This window comes from Urocitellus parryii, chromosome 13, assembly GCF_045843805.1.
Source record: "Urocitellus parryii isolate mUroPar1 chromosome 13, mUroPar1.hap1, whole genome shotgun sequence".
Taxonomy (NCBI): domain Eukaryota; kingdom Metazoa; phylum Chordata; class Mammalia; order Rodentia; family Sciuridae; genus Urocitellus; species Urocitellus parryii.
This window is the reverse complement of record NC_135543.1, coordinates 26,410,184-26,424,591: the sequence shown is the minus strand read 5'-3', so window position 1 is coordinate 26,424,591 and position 14,408 is coordinate 26,410,184. Positions and strand designations below refer to the sequence as shown.

At 58.6% G+C, this 14,408-nt stretch overlaps 3 protein-coding genes across 3 annotated transcripts; all 3 read right to left on the bottom strand.

Annotated features, from left to right (window-relative positions):
• Positions 1-580: 580 nt before the first annotated feature.
• Positions 581-2,961, bottom strand: LOC144249953 (elongin-A-like). The gene is made up of 4 exons (XM_077792190.1): positions 2,256-2,961; positions 1,855-1,956; positions 928-1,767; positions 581-672 (listed from the first exon to the last, which is right to left on the bottom strand). Exons 1-4 carry the CDS (start codon positions 2,959-2,961, stop codon positions 581-583), a joined length of 1,740 nt encoding a protein of 579 aa, XP_077648316.1.
• Positions 2,962-5,196: 2,235 nt separating this feature from the next.
• LOC144249952 (elongin-A-like) lies at positions 5,197-7,577 on the bottom strand. The gene is made up of 4 exons (XM_077792189.1): positions 6,872-7,577; positions 6,471-6,572; positions 5,544-6,383; positions 5,197-5,288 (listed from the first exon to the last, which is right to left on the bottom strand). The coding sequence occupies exons 1-4, from the start codon at positions 7,575-7,577 to the stop codon at positions 5,197-5,199; spliced, it is 1,740 nt and encodes a 579-aa protein (XP_077648315.1).
• A 2,237-nt stretch (positions 7,578-9,814) lies between these two features.
• On the bottom strand, positions 9,815-12,195 carry LOC144249951 (elongin-A-like). The gene is made up of 4 exons (XM_077792188.1): positions 11,490-12,195; positions 11,089-11,190; positions 10,162-11,001; positions 9,815-9,906 (listed from the first exon to the last, which is right to left on the bottom strand). The coding sequence occupies exons 1-4, from the start codon at positions 12,193-12,195 to the stop codon at positions 9,815-9,817; spliced, it is 1,740 nt and encodes a 579-aa protein (XP_077648314.1).
• Positions 12,196-14,408: the final 2,213 nt, after the last annotated feature.

Sequence of the window (14,408 nt, the reverse complement as noted above, 5' to 3'; positions counted from 1 at the left end):
CCTTTGTGAGCCTCCTGAACCGTTGGCGTCACTGGCGCGCATCACCGCCATTGGCTCGTCCTCATTTCTTCTTCTTCTTCTTGTTGTACTTTTCATTTCGGTCTCTCGTTTGCCTTTGGTTGTTGCTGCTGTTTCCCCTTGTACTGGGTGTTGAACAGAAGGGTGCTTTACCACCCTCCCCTCCCCAAAACTTGCTCTTTATTTATTTATTTTGGTATTGTTGTTGTTGTTTGTTTGTTTGTTTGTTTGTTTGTTTGTTTTCACAGTTAGTCAGATTCACCAGTCCTTGAACTAGTGGCTCCTGGGGCCATGTGTAAGAAAGCCCGCTGTCCTTCCCAAATAGACAACTGAGAGCTTTGACGGGCCTTTATTAGTCTAAAATTCAATCAGGGGGATTTCTACATGAAAACAACATCAGGGCTTAGGAGGGGCTCAGGTGACAAGAAAGGAAACAAAGGCAGTGAACTGGCATCGAGCTCTCCCGCGAGGGACACGCGCAAAGCACAGGGCAGAGAGTCCACGTTTGGCAGAGATCGAAGCCTCCTTTGGAAATCGCAAATGTCCAAGGCAAGGGCTGAGTTCATCTTCGGGAGATGACTCTCCTGTAGTCCTTAAGGGTCTTGGCCAAGAGTGGGGGGATGTCCTTAGCCTTGGCTTTTCTGGTGTTGGCCACTGGTGCCCCGCGGTGAGCTCTGACAGGGTTCCAAGAGGCCTCTGCTGCGGTCTCACTTGTAGCATCCAAGCTGCTGCCTCTGATGCCTCTGCAGCTGCTGCTGCTGCTGCTGCTGCTGCTGCTGCTGCTGCTGCTGCTGGTGCTGGAGGGCGTGTCTCTGCCTCCCCTGGGGTCCTGGGCTGGTTGGAAGTTGGGTCTTCCTGAGGCGGCCGCTGCTAGTGTCCCAAACTGGCCGTGCCTCCTTGGAACCTCACCGGGTGACTTGAAATAGACCATCTTGGTTTGTCGGCCTCGGGGCTCTTGAGGATGTCTGGATCGTATTTGGGAGGTGAGTGCTCGCAGTCGCTGCTCTCGGGCGTCCTGAAGCCGCAGGTACATCTCCCTCCAGGACTCGTTCTCCTTAGGCGTTTCTCCCTTAAATTCTTGGCCACAGTGCAGTCTCCAGAGCCCATCTGACTCTTCCGCGGTCCCTTGGTGGCATCTCTCCGCGTGGTACAGCTGCTCGGGTGTGCAATTGTCCAGAGCAGACCCGAAAGGAGAATGCGGGAGCGCCCTCTCTTCCCACAGGGAATCCTGGTCTGCAACTCCCTGGCTGCCCCGTGGGAGCCAGGTCGTGTGGGCGAGATGGTCACGTTTGCCACCAGAGAACACGGGTGTCCTGGAATTAGTTCGCATTCCAGCGAAGCCAGCTTCTTCCTCTTTCTGAGGTGAAGAGAGCGCTGTTGCATGGGGTGCAAAGAAGCTCATCGGCGCATCATCATCCTCATCAGGAGGGGGACTGGGTGGGTCCCACAGGCTGGGGGACGGCGTGCCAGGCAGCACCGCAGCGGCTTCTCGGGAGACCCCTTCCATCCTGGCCCCACCGCCTTGGCCTTGGGCAGGCTGCGGCCCCGCCGACTGCTTTGCAGTCACCAGAGGAGGAAAGTTCTCCGCCGAGTCCAGGTGTTGGCTCGACCTCTTGGAAGCTTCTGCTTTCCGTGCCTTGGCCGAAGTCTTCGCCTTTTTCTTCTTCTTCCCAGGCCGCTCATCATACGTGAGGTACGCCTCGAAAGACATGGTGGGCGCCTCCGAGAACTCCTCCTCTGGCTGTCCGTCTGTGGGGGGTGGGGGGTGAGGAAACAAAACGGAAACAAAAATTAAAAAACAAACAAACCGAAAACGGAAAGGGTATCAGCACCAACCACAGTGAAAGCAAGAATCAGCAGCCCGCAGCCCGCAGCCCGCAGCCCGCAGGCGCTCTGCCTGTTCTTCAGCAGCCGAGCCGGGCTTGGGGGGCTCACTTTCTGGGTAGAGGATGGATGGTACTGGATTCACCGGGGAAGGGATGCCTCCCCTGCCCCTCCCCTCCCCGCACCCAACCACCCAACCACCCAACCACCCGGACTGCTGTCTTGGATGGATGGTTCTCTCCCTTCTAGGGCTCCTTCTGTCACTGGGAGAGAAGAATTGACTGCAAGGATCCACATTTTAGCTCCTCTCGACCTCCCTCCCTCCGTCCCTCCTGCCAGGTCCCACGCTGTCTGGGGGCTCCATGAGCTCCTTCTCCTTTCCTGTCCAAATGAGAAGATGGATTCCATCTTACCGTTGGGATCCTCGAGTTGGTCATCGGTCTCTCTTGCTCTGGGCAGCAGGTCGTGTTTCCCCCGGGGCCCATGCAGGGCACTTGCTCGCGGGAGTCCCGTGGTGGCCTGAAAAGGACCATCCCGGCCTTCGACAGGCACGCGGCCACGAGCGGAGGGCTCCGTGTCCTCCGGGGAAGCGGAGTGGTCCCCGCACATCGGATGAGGACCGGTAGGCCCCCCGGAGGCCCGAGCAGGGCAGCCATCCCAAGAGCGCCAGGGTGCAGGCAACGCTGCCAGCCGGGGGCGCTTCTTGCTCCCGTCTTCTCTCCTCTCACGCCTGGGAGACCTCTCCAGGTCTCTGTGCTTTTTGGGTCCGTGCCCGGTCCGGCGGGATGGACTGCCGAGTTTTCTCGAGTTTTCTCGGGAGCCCGTGTCCGTGATTTCCTTTGCCAGTTGGGAGTCGTGCGGACCACGCCCGGGGTCGGCCTCCAGAAGAGCCAGCTTCTTCCACCGGGCCGCCAAGTCCCTGGCCGGGCCGCCAAGGAGCTCGTGGTGGCGCAAGCTCTTGACCATCTTTCTGACACCTGTCTCCTGCAGGATGTGTGCGGTGAGGGGCAAGGCGGAGAGCTGCTGCAAGTATTTCTGGAGCTTGTCAGGGCGGGTCCTGGTGGCCAGGCGCCCCTGCAGCTTGCGAACGGCTCGCAGCAGCACCTCCTCGGACGCCATCTCGGGTGGCCGGCTCGGCCTCGGCCCTGGACTCGGTCCGCTGTCGCTCTGCCGGGGTATCGGGGCCCTGGCAACGGCTGGCCGCTTGTTCCGGGCGCGCTGGTGCTGCCCCGAGCGCCGCTGGGCGGGTGTGCTTCTGGTCCTCAGGGCGCCGGGCCTCAGCTGGAAGCACCTGTGCCTGGCGCTGTCCCAGAAGGAATGAGGCTGCAGAGGCAGGCCGACCTGGGCTTTATAGAGCCCCTGGCTCCGCCCCCCTGCCCGAGTGTGCGCCCCGCCCCGCCCTCAAGGACCCCGCCCACCTGTCTCTTTCCAGGAGCACCCGCTAGCTCAGCTCCCATCCACTTCTGCGCCCGCCACCCATGCACTGGATTGGGTGGGCAGAACCTGGGTCCAATCAGGAGCGGCCACCCCGGCTAGAGCCTGGGTCTCGGTACCACCCGACTCGCGGACTAGTCTTCTCCCTCTTGGGCGCACGGGGAGACTGAATTTCAGGGACACGCCCTTCTGTGGCCCTGGGTCCCAGGACAGCGATTTGCCAGGGAAACCGGAACTGACTCTGAGGAGTCTAGGTCCTGTTGGGAGCCCAGGAATGGAGGCCCGGAGAGCCAAGAGGATTGGGGAAGCTTAGCTCCACAGGGCGAGGGTGATTCCTTGGCAGGAACCTCCAAAGGAAGTCTGGCGGGGGTTCCGTGGAATGAACTTGTGGCCATTGGCTCCAAAGGCCTGACTATCAGCCCGAGGGGGCGAGTTTGAAGAGCCCCAAGGCACCAGGCGGCCCGTGGGATACAAAAACCCATTTCTGAACGGTATTCAGCGCTTCTGGTGGTTTGGTTGGTTCCTTTGGGGGGATCCAACGAAGGGGTACTGGACCGGTGAGCGACCCCCGCCCACTCCCGCCCCCCACCTGAAGGCCCCTTTTGGCTTCTATTGAGAGGCAGGGTCTCGGTGAGCGGATGAGAGCCTGGCTTTGCCAGAGGCTGGCCTGGATCTCGCCCTGCTCCTGCTTCAGCCTCCCGAGCTGTTGGGATTATAGGCGGGAGCCGCTGGATCTTTCCCTTGACAACTCAGTACTTTGCACAGCCTCCATCCTTCTCCTTTCCAGACACAGAGATATCTCTCCGAAACATCTTCTTTCTTGATTGCCTTATGTTTTGCCATCCATTTGAGACTGGTCGGGGGGAGTGTGTTTGTGTGTGTGGCCCTGTGTGTGTGTGTGTGTGGGGGGCTCCTGCACGCGTGCGGGCACACACACACACACACACACACACACAAGGAAAGCATGCATTCTTATTTGTCAGGGTCCTGTGGTTTATCCCAGGACCCTTATTGGATCCGTGTTCCCGCCGTTTTTCCATGGGCTTGGGGGAGTGTTTCTGGGTTGTCAGATCTGTTCTCTTGGTCTGTTTCTCTGTTTCTGATGCCAATGCCAGCGGTTATTCTTGAGGGAGTTGGGTTGGTGGGTGTGGTTTTCTTTGTTTCTGGATTAGATAACCGGACATTGTACTGAGGGGGGCGGGGGCTTTCAACCCCTGAGGCATATTATATTAGCAGGTTTTTTTTTTTTTTTTTTTTTTGTACTTTACTTTGAGACAGGGTCTCACCGAGTTGCTCTGTCCTCGCTAAGTGGCTGAGGCTGGCTCTGAACTCTCTGCGCGCCTTTGTGAGCCTCCTGAACCGTTGGCGTCACTGGCGCGCATCACCGCCATTGGCTCGTCCTCATTTCTTCTTCTTCTTCTTGTTGTACTTTTCATTTCGGTCTCTCGTTTGCCTTTGGTTGTTGCTGCTGTTTCCCCTTGTACTGGGTGTTGAACAGAAGGGTGCTTTACCACCCTCCCCTCCCCAAAACTTGCTCTTTATTTATTTATTTTGGTATTGTTGTTGTTGTTTGTTTGTTTGTTTGTTTGTTTGTTTGTTTTCACAGTTAGTCAGATTCACCAGTCCTTGAACTAGTGGCTCCTGGGGCCATGTGTAAGAAAGCCCGCTGTCCTTCCCAAATAGACAACTGAGAGCTTTGACGGGCCTTTATTAGTCTAAAATTCAATCAGGGGGATTTCTACATGAAAACAACATCAGGGCTTAGGAGGGGCTCAGGTGACAAGAAAGGAAACAAAGGCAGTGAACTGGCATCGAGCTCTCCCGCGAGGGACACGCGCAAAGCACAGGGCAGAGAGTCCACGTTTGGCAGAGATCGAAGCCTCCTTTGGAAATCGCAAATGTCCAAGGCAAGGGCTGAGTTCATCTTCGGGAGATGACTCTCCTGTAGTCCTTAAGGGTCTTGGCCAAGAGTGGGGGGATGTCCTTAGCCTTGGCTTTTCTGGTGTTGGCCACTGGTGCCCCGCGGTGAGCTCTGACAGGGTTCCAAGAGGCCTCTGCTGCGGTCTCACTTGTAGCATCCAAGCTGCTGCCTCTGATGCCTCTGCAGCTGCTGCTGCTGCTGCTGCTGCTGCTGCTGCTGCTGCTGCTGCTGGTGCTGGAGGGCGTGTCTCTGCCTCCCCTGGGGTCCTGGGCTGGTTGGAAGTTGGGTCTTCCTGAGGCGGCCGCTGCTAGTGTCCCAAACTGGCCGTGCCTCCTTGGAACCTCACCGGGTGACTTGAAATAGACCATCTTGGTTTGTCGGCCTCGGGGCTCTTGAGGATGTCTGGATCGTATTTGGGAGGTGAGTGCTCGCAGTCGCTGCTCTCGGGCGTCCTGAAGCCGCAGGTACATCTCCCTCCAGGACTCGTTCTCCTTAGGCGTTTCTCCCTTAAATTCTTGGCCACAGTGCAGTCTCCAGAGCCCATCTGACTCTTCCGCGGTCCCTTGGTGGCATCTCTCCGCGTGGTACAGCTGCTCGGGTGTGCAATTGTCCAGAGCAGACCCGAAAGGAGAATGCGGGAGCGCCCTCTCTTCCCACAGGGAATCCTGGTCTGCAACTCCCTGGCTGCCCCGTGGGAGCCAGGTCGTGTGGGCGAGATGGTCACGTTTGCCACCAGAGAACACGGGTGTCCTGGAATTAGTTCGCATTCCAGCGAAGCCAGCTTCTTCCTCTTTCTGAGGTGAAGAGAGCGCTGTTGCATGGGGTGCAAAGAAGCTCATCGGCGCATCATCATCCTCATCAGGAGGGGGACTGGGTGGGTCCCACAGGCTGGGGGACGGCGTGCCAGGCAGCACCGCAGCGGCTTCTCGGGAGACCCCTTCCATCCTGGCCCCACCGCCTTGGCCTTGGGCAGGCTGCGGCCCCGCCGACTGCTTTGCAGTCACCAGAGGAGGAAAGTTCTCCGCCGAGTCCAGGTGTTGGCTCGACCTCTTGGAAGCTTCTGCTTTCCGTGCCTTGGCCGAAGTCTTCGCCTTTTTCTTCTTCTTCCCAGGCCGCTCATCATACGTGAGGTACGCCTCGAAAGACATGGTGGGCGCCTCCGAGAACTCCTCCTCTGGCTGTCCGTCTGTGGGGGGTGGGGGGTGAGGAAACAAAACGGAAACAAAAATTAAAAAACAAACAAACCGAAAACGGAAAGGGTATCAGCACCAACCACAGTGAAAGCAAGAATCAGCAGCCCGCAGCCCGCAGCCCGCAGCCCGCAGGCGCTCTGCCTGTTCTTCAGCAGCCGAGCCGGGCTTGGGGGGCTCACTTTCTGGGTAGAGGATGGATGGTACTGGATTCACCGGGGAAGGGATGCCTCCCCTGCCCCTCCCCTCCCCGCACCCAACCACCCAACCACCCAACCACCCGGACTGCTGTCTTGGATGGATGGTTCTCTCCCTTCTAGGGCTCCTTCTGTCACTGGGAGAGAAGAATTGACTGCAAGGATCCACATTTTAGCTCCTCTCGACCTCCCTCCCTCCGTCCCTCCTGCCAGGTCCCACGCTGTCTGGGGGCTCCATGAGCTCCTTCTCCTTTCCTGTCCAAATGAGAAGATGGATTCCATCTTACCGTTGGGATCCTCGAGTTGGTCATCGGTCTCTCTTGCTCTGGGCAGCAGGTCGTGTTTCCCCCGGGGCCCATGCAGGGCACTTGCTCGCGGGAGTCCCGTGGTGGCCTGAAAAGGACCATCCCGGCCTTCGACAGGCACGCGGCCACGAGCGGAGGGCTCCGTGTCCTCCGGGGAAGCGGAGTGGTCCCCGCACATCGGATGAGGACCGGTAGGCCCCCCGGAGGCCCGAGCAGGGCAGCCATCCCAAGAGCGCCAGGGTGCAGGCAACGCTGCCAGCCGGGGGCGCTTCTTGCTCCCGTCTTCTCTCCTCTCACGCCTGGGAGACCTCTCCAGGTCTCTGTGCTTTTTGGGTCCGTGCCCGGTCCGGCGGGATGGACTGCCGAGTTTTCTCGAGTTTTCTCGGGAGCCCGTGTCCGTGATTTCCTTTGCCAGTTGGGAGTCGTGCGGACCACGCCCGGGGTCGGCCTCCAGAAGAGCCAGCTTCTTCCACCGGGCCGCCAAGTCCCTGGCCGGGCCGCCAAGGAGCTCGTGGTGGCGCAAGCTCTTGACCATCTTTCTGACACCTGTCTCCTGCAGGATGTGTGCGGTGAGGGGCAAGGCGGAGAGCTGCTGCAAGTATTTCTGGAGCTTGTCAGGGCGGGTCCTGGTGGCCAGGCGCCCCTGCAGCTTGCGAACGGCTCGCAGCAGCACCTCCTCGGACGCCATCTCGGGTGGCCGGCTCGGCCTCGGCCCTGGACTCGGTCCGCTGTCGCTCTGCCGGGGTATCGGGGCCCTGGCAACGGCTGGCCGCTTGTTCCGGGCGCGCTGGTGCTGCCCCGAGCGCCGCTGGGCGGGTGTGCTTCTGGTCCTCAGGGCGCCGGGCCTCAGCTGGAAGCACCTGTGCCTGGCGCTGTCCCAGAAGGAATGAGGCTGCAGAGGCAGGCCGACCTGGGCTTTATAGAGCCCCTGGCTCCGCCCCCCTGCCCGAGTGTGCGCCACGCCCCGCCCTCAAGGACCCCGCCCACCTGTCTCTTTCCAGGAGCACCCGCTAGCTCAGCTCCCATCCACTTCTGCGCCCGCCACCCATGCACTGGATTGGGTGGGCAGAACCTGGGTCCAATCAGGAGCGGCCACCCCGGCTAGAGCCTGGGTCTCGGTACCACCCGACTCGCGGACTAGTCTTCTCCCTCTTGGGCGCACGGGGAGACTGAATTTCAGGGACACGCCCTTCTGTGGCCCTGGGTCCCAGGACAGCGATTTGCCAGGGAAACCGGAACTGACTCTGAGGAGTCTAGGTCCTGTTGGGAGCCCAGGAATGGAGGCCCGGAGAGCCAAGAGGATTGGGGAAGCTTAGCTCCACAGGGCGAGGGTGATTCCTTGGCAGGAACCTCCAAAGGAAGTCTGGCGGGGGTTCCGTGGAATGAACTTGTGGCCATTGGCTCCAAAGGCCTGACTATCAGCCCGAGGGGGCGAGTTTGAAGAGCCCCAAGGCACCAGGCGGCCCGTGGGATACAAAAACCCATTTCTGAACGGTATTCAGCGCTTCTGGTGGTTTGGTTGGTTCCTTTGGGGGGATCCAACGAAGGGGTACTGGACCGGTGAGCGACCCCCGCCCACTCCCGCCCCCCACCTGAAGGCCCCTTTTGGCTTCTATTGAGAGGCAGGGTCTCGGTGAGCGGATGAGAGCCTGGCTTTGCCAGAGGCTGGCCTGGATCTCGCCCTGCTCCTGCTTCAGCCTCCCGAGCTGTTGGGATTATAGGCGGGAGCCGCTGGATCTTTCCCTTGACAACTCAGTACTTTGCACAGCCTCCATCCTTCTCCTTTCCAGACACAGAGATATCTCTCCGAAACATCTTCTTTCTTGATTGCCTTATGTTTTGCCATCCATTTGAGACTGGTCGGGGGGAGTGTGTTTGTGTGTGTGGCCCTGTGTGTGTGTGTGTGTGGGGGGCTCCTGCACGCGTGCGGGCACACACACACACACACACACACACACAAGGAAAGCATGCATTCTTATTTGTCAGGGTCCTGTGGTTTATCCCAGGACCCTTATTGGATCCGTGTTCCCGCCGTTTTTCCATGGGCTTGGGGGAGTGTTTCTGGGTTGTCAGATCTGTTCTCTTGGTCTGTTTCTCTGTTTCTGATGCCAATGCCAGCGGTTATTCTTGAGGGAGTTGGGTTGGTGGGTGTGGTTTTCTTTGTTTCTGGATTAGATAACCGGACATTGTACTGAGGGGGGCGGGGGCTTTCAACCCCTGAGGCATATTATATTAGCAGGTTTTTTTTTTTTTTTTTTTTTTTTGTACTTTACTTTGAGACAGGGTCTCACCGAGTTGCTCTGTCCTCGCTAAGTGGCTGAGGCTGGCTCTGAACTCTCTGCGCGCCTTTGTGAGCCTCCTGAACCGTTGGCGTCACTGGCTCGCATCACCGCCATTGGCTCGTCCTCATTTCTTCTTCTTCTTCTTGTTGTACTTTTCATTTCGGTCTCTCGTTTGCCTTTGGTTGTTGCTGCTGTTTCCCCTTGTACTGGGTGTTGAACAGAAGGGTGCTTTACCACCCTCCCCTCCCCAAAACTTGCTCTTTATTTATTTATTTTGGTATTGTTGTTGTTGTTTGTTTGTTTGTTTGTTTGTTTGTTTGTTTTCACAGTTAGTCAGATTCACCAGTCCTTGAACTAGTGGCTCCTGGGGCCATGTGTAAGAAAGCCCGCTGTCCTTCCCAAATAGACAACTGAGAGCTTTGACGGGCCTTTATTAGTCTAAAATTCAATCAGGGGGATTTCTACATGAAAACAACATCAGGGCTTAGGAGGGGCTCAGGTGACAAGAAAGGAAACAAAGGCAGTGAACTGGCATCGAGCTCTCCCGCGAGGGACACGCGCAAAGCACAGGGCAGAGAGTCCACGTTTGGCAGAGATCGAAGCCTCCTTTGGAAATCGCAAATGTCCAAGGCAAGGGCTGAGTTCATCTTCGGGAGATGACTCTCCTGTAGTCCTTAAGGGTCTTGGCCAAGAGTGGGGGGATGTCCTTAGCCTTGGCTTTTCTGGTGTTGGCCACTGGTGCCCCGCGGTGAGCTCTGACAGGGTTCCAAGAGGCCTCTGCTGCGGTCTCACTTGTAGCATCCAAGCTGCTGCCTCTGATGCCTCTGCAGCTGCTGCTGCTGCTGCTGCTGCTGCTGCTGCTGCTGCTGCTGCTGGTGCTGGAGGGCGTGTCTCTGCCTCCCCTGGGGTCCTGGGCTGGTTGGAAGTTGGGTCTTCCTGAGGCGGCCGCTGCTAGTGTCCCAAACTGGCCGTGCCTCCTTGGAACCTCACCGGGTGACTTGAAATAGACCATCTTGGTTTGTCGGCCTCGGGGCTCTTGAGGATGTCTGGATCGTATTTGGGAGGTGAGTGCTCGCAGTCGCTGCTCTCGGGCGTCCTGAAGCCGCAGGTACATCTCCCTCCAGGACTCGTTCTCCTTAGGCGTTTCTCCCTTAAATTCTTGGCCACAGTGCAGTCTCCAGAGCCCATCTGACTCTTCCGCGGTCCCTTGGTGGCATCTCTCCGCGTGGTACAGCTGCTCGGGTGTGCAATTGTCCAGAGCAGACCCAAAAGGAGAATGCGGGAGCGCCCTCTCTTCCCACAGGGAATCCTGGTCTGCAACTCCCTGGCTGCCCCGTGGGAGCCAGGTCGTGTGGGCGAGATGGTCACGTTTGCCACCAGAGAACACGGGTGTCCTGGAATTAGTTCGCATTCCAGCGAAGCCAGCTTCTTCCTCTTTCTGAGGTGAAGAGAGCGCTGTTGCATGGGGTGCAAAGAAGCTCATCGGCGCATCATCATCCTCATCAGGAGGGGGACTGGGTGGGTCCCACAGGCTGGGGGACGGCGTGCCAGGCAGCACCGCAGCGGCTTCTCGGGAGACCCCTTCCATCCTGGCCCCACCGCCTTGGCCTTGGGCAGGCTGCGGCCCCGCCGACTGCTTTGCAGTCACCAGAGGAGGAAAGTTCTCCGCCGAGTCCAGGTGTTGGCTCGACCTCTTGGAAGCTTCTGCTTTCCGTGCCTTGGCCGAAGTCTTCGCCTTTTTCTTCTTCTTCCCAGGCCGCTCATCATACGTGAGGTACGCCTCGAAAGACATGGTGGGCGCCTCCGAGAACTCCTCCTCTGGCTGTCCGTCTGTGGGGGGTGGGGGGTGAGGAAACAAAACGGAAACAAAAATTAAAAAACAAACAAACCGAAAACGGAAAGGGTATCAGCACCAACCACAGTGAAAGCAAGAATCAGCAGCCCGCAGCCCGCAGCCCGCAGCCCGCAGGCGCTCTGCCTGTTCTTCAGCAGCCGAGCCGGGCTTGGGGGGCTCACTTTCTGGGTAGAGGATGGATGGTACTGGATTCACCGGGGAAGGGATGCCTCCCCTGCCCCTCCCCTCCCCGCACCCAACCACCCAACCACCCAACCACCCGGACTGCTGTCTTGGATGGATGGTTCTCTCCCTTCTAGGGCTCCTTCTGTCACTGGGAGAGAAGAATTGACTGCAAGGATCCACATTTTAGCTCCTCTCGACCTCCCTCCCTCCGTCCCTCCTGCCAGGTCCCACGCTGTCTGGGGGCTCCATGAGCTCCTTCTCCTTTCCTGTCCAAATGAGAAGATGGATTCCATCTTACCGTTGGGATCCTCGAGTTGGTCATCGGTCTCTCTTGCTCTGGGCAGCAGGTCGTGTTTCCCCCGGGGCCCATGCAGGGCACTTGCTCGCGGGAGTCCCGTGGTGGCCTGAAAAGGACCATCCCGGCCTTCGACAGGCACGCGGCCACGAGCGGAGGGCTCCGTGTCCTCCGGGGAAGCGGAGTGGTCCCCGCACATCGGATGAGGACCGGTAGGCCCCCCGGAGGCCCGAGCAGGGCAGCCATCCCAAGAGCGCCAGGGTGCAGGCAACGCTGCCAGCCGGGGGCGCTTCTTGCTCCCGTCTTCTCTCCTCTCACGCCTGGGAGACCTCTCCAGGTCTCTGTGCTTTTTGGGTCCGTGCCCGGTCCGGCGGGATGGACTGCCGAGTTTTCTCGAGTTTTCTCGGGAGCCCGTGTCCGTGATTTCCTTTGCCAGTTGGGAGTCGTGCGGACCACGCCCGGGGTCGGCCTCCAGAAGAGCCAGCTTCTTCCACCGGGCCGCCAAGTCCCTGGCCGGGCCGCCAAGGAGCTCGTGGTGGCGCAAGCTCTTGACCATCTTTCTGACACCTGTCTCCTGCAGGATGTGTGCGGTGAGGGGCAAGGCGGAGAGCTGCTGCAAGTATTTCTGGAGCTTGTCAGGGCGGGTCCTGGTGGCCAGGCGCCCCTGCAGCTTGCGAACGGCTCGCAGCAGCACCTCCTCGGACGCCATCTCGGGTGGCCGGCTCGGCCTCGGCCCTGGACTCGGTCCGCTGTCGCTCTGCCGGGGTATCGGGGCCCTGGCAACGGCTGGCCGCTTGTTCCGGGCGCGCTGGTGCTGCCCCGAGCGCCGCTGGGCGGGTGTGCTTCTGGTCCTCAGGGCGCCGGGCCTCAGCTGGAAGCACCTGTGCCTGGCGCTGTCCCAGAAGGAATGAGGCTGCAGAGGCAGGCCGACCTGGGCTTTATAGAGCCCCTGGCTCCGCCCCCCTGCCCGAGTGTGCGCCACGCCCCGCCCTCAAGGACCCCGCCCACCTGTCTCTTTCCAGGAGCACCCGCTAGCTCAGCTCCCATCCACTTCTGCGCCCGCCACCCATGCACTGGATTGGGTGGGCAGAACCTGGGTCCAATCAGGAGCGGCCACCCCGGCTAGAGCCTGGGTCTCGGTACCACCCGACTCGCGGACTAGTCTTCTCCCTCTTGGGCGCACGGGGAGACTGAATTTCAGGGACACGCCCTTCTGTGGCCCTGGGTCCCAGGACAGCGATTTGCCAGGGAAACCGGAACTGACTCTGAGGAGTCTAGGTCCTGTTGGGAGCCCAGGAATGGAGGCCCGGAGAGCCAAGAGGATTGGGGAAGCTTAGCTCCACAGGGCGAGGGTGATTCCTTGGCAGGAACCTCCAAAGGAAGTCTGGCGGGGGTTCCGTGGAATGAACTTGTGGCCATTGGCTCCAAAGGCCTGACTATCAGCCCGAGGGGGCGAGTTTGAAGAGCCCCAAGGCACCAGGCGGCCCGTGGGATACAAAAACCCATTTCTGAACGGTATTCAGCGCTTCTGGTGGTTTGGTTGGTTCCTTTGGGGGGATCCAACGAAGGGGTACTGGACCGGTGAGCGACCCCCGCCCACTCCCGCCCCCCACCTGAAGGCCCCTTTTGGCTTCTATTGAGAGGCAGGGTCTCGGTGAGCGGATGAGAGCCTGGCTTTGCCAGAGGCTGGCCTGGATCTCGCCCTGCTCCTGCTTCAGCCTCCCGAGCTGTTGGGATTATAGGCGGGAGCCGCTGGATCTTTCCCTTGACAACTCAGTACTTTGCACAGCCTCCATCCTTCTCCTTTCCAGACACAGAGATATCTCTCCGAAACATCTTCTTTCTTGATTGCCTTATGTTTTGCCATCCATTTGAGACTGGTCGGGGGGAGTGTGTTTGTGTGTGTGGCCCTGTGTGTGTGTGTGTGTGGGGGGCTCCTGCACGCGTGCGGGCACACACACACACACACACACACACAAGGAAAGCATGCATTCTTATTTGTCAGGGTCCTGTGGTTTATCCCAGGACCCTTATTGGATCCGTGTTCCCGCCGTTTTTCCATGGGCTTGGGGGAGTGTTTCTGGGTTGTCAGATCTGTTCTCTTGGTCTGTTTCTCTGTTTCTGATGCCAATGCCAGCGGTTATTCTTGAGGGAGTTGGGTTGGTGGGTGTGGTTTTCTTTGTTTCTGGATTAGATAACCGGACATTGTACTGAGGGGGGCGGGGGCTTTCAACCCCTGAGGCATATTATATTAGCAGGTTTTTTTTTTTTTTTTTTTTTTTTTTGTACTTTACTTTGAGACAGGGTCTCACCGAGTTGCTCTGTCCTCGCTAAGTGGCTGAGGCTGGCTCTGAACTCTCTGCGCGCCTTTGTGAGCCTCCTGAACCGTTGGCGTCACTGGCGCGCATCACCGCCATTGGCTCGTCCTCATTTCTTCTTCTTCTTCTTGTTGTACTTTTCATTTCGGTCTCTCGTTTGCCTTTGGTTGTTGCTGCTGTTTCCCCTTGTACTGGGTGTTGAACAGAAGGGTGCTTTACCACCCTCCCCTCCCCAAAACTTGCTCTTTATTTATTTATTTTGGTATTGTTGTTGTTGTTTGTTTGTTTGTTTGTTTGTTTGTTTGTTTTCACAGTTAGTCAGATTCACCAGTCCTTGAACTAGTGGCTCCTGGGGCCATGTGTAAGAAAGCCCGCTGTCCTTCCCAAATAGACAACTGAGAGCTTTGACGGGCCTTTATTAGTCTAAAATTCAATCAGGGGGATTTCTACATGAAAACAACATCAGGGCTTAGGAGGGGCTCAGGTGACAAGAAAGGAAACAAAGGCAGTGAACTGGCATCGAGCTCTCCCGCGAGGGACACGCGCAAAGCACAGGGCAGAGAGTCCACGTTTGGCAGAGATCGAAGCCTCCTTTGGAAATCGC

What these genes read in the sequence shown, in the direction of transcription:
- LOC144249953 (XM_077792190.1), bottom strand. Translation starts at nt 2,961, where the DNA reads ATGGCGTCCGAGGAGGTGCTGCTGCGAGCCGTTCGCAAGCTGCAGGGG. An exon ending in TGATTCTTGCTTTCACTGTG is followed by an intron (nt 1,768 to 1,854) that starts GTTGGTGCTGAT and finishes CACCCCCCACAG; the next exon opens with ACGGACAGCCAGAGGAGGAG. An exon ending in GGTCTATTTCAAGTCACCCG is followed by an intron (nt 673 to 927) that starts GTGAGGTTCCAA and finishes GCGGGGCACCAG; the next exon opens with TGGCCAACACCAGAAAAGCC.
- LOC144249952 (XM_077792189.1), bottom strand. Translation starts at nt 7,577, where the DNA reads ATGGCGTCCGAGGAGGTGCTGCTGCGAGCCGTTCGCAAGCTGCAGGGG. An exon ending in TGATTCTTGCTTTCACTGTG is followed by an intron (nt 6,384 to 6,470) that starts GTTGGTGCTGAT and finishes CACCCCCCACAG; the next exon opens with ACGGACAGCCAGAGGAGGAG. An exon ending in GGTCTATTTCAAGTCACCCG is followed by an intron (nt 5,289 to 5,543) that starts GTGAGGTTCCAA and finishes GCGGGGCACCAG; the next exon opens with TGGCCAACACCAGAAAAGCC.
- LOC144249951 (XM_077792188.1), bottom strand. Translation starts at nt 12,195, where the DNA reads ATGGCGTCCGAGGAGGTGCTGCTGCGAGCCGTTCGCAAGCTGCAGGGG. An exon ending in CCAACTCGAGGATCCCAACG is followed by an intron (nt 11,191 to 11,489) that starts GTAAGATGGAAT and finishes TCCTCTACCCAG; the next exon opens with AAAGTGAGCCCCCCAAGCCC. An exon ending in TGATTCTTGCTTTCACTGTG is followed by an intron (nt 11,002 to 11,088) that starts GTTGGTGCTGAT and finishes CACCCCCCACAG; the next exon opens with ACGGACAGCCAGAGGAGGAG.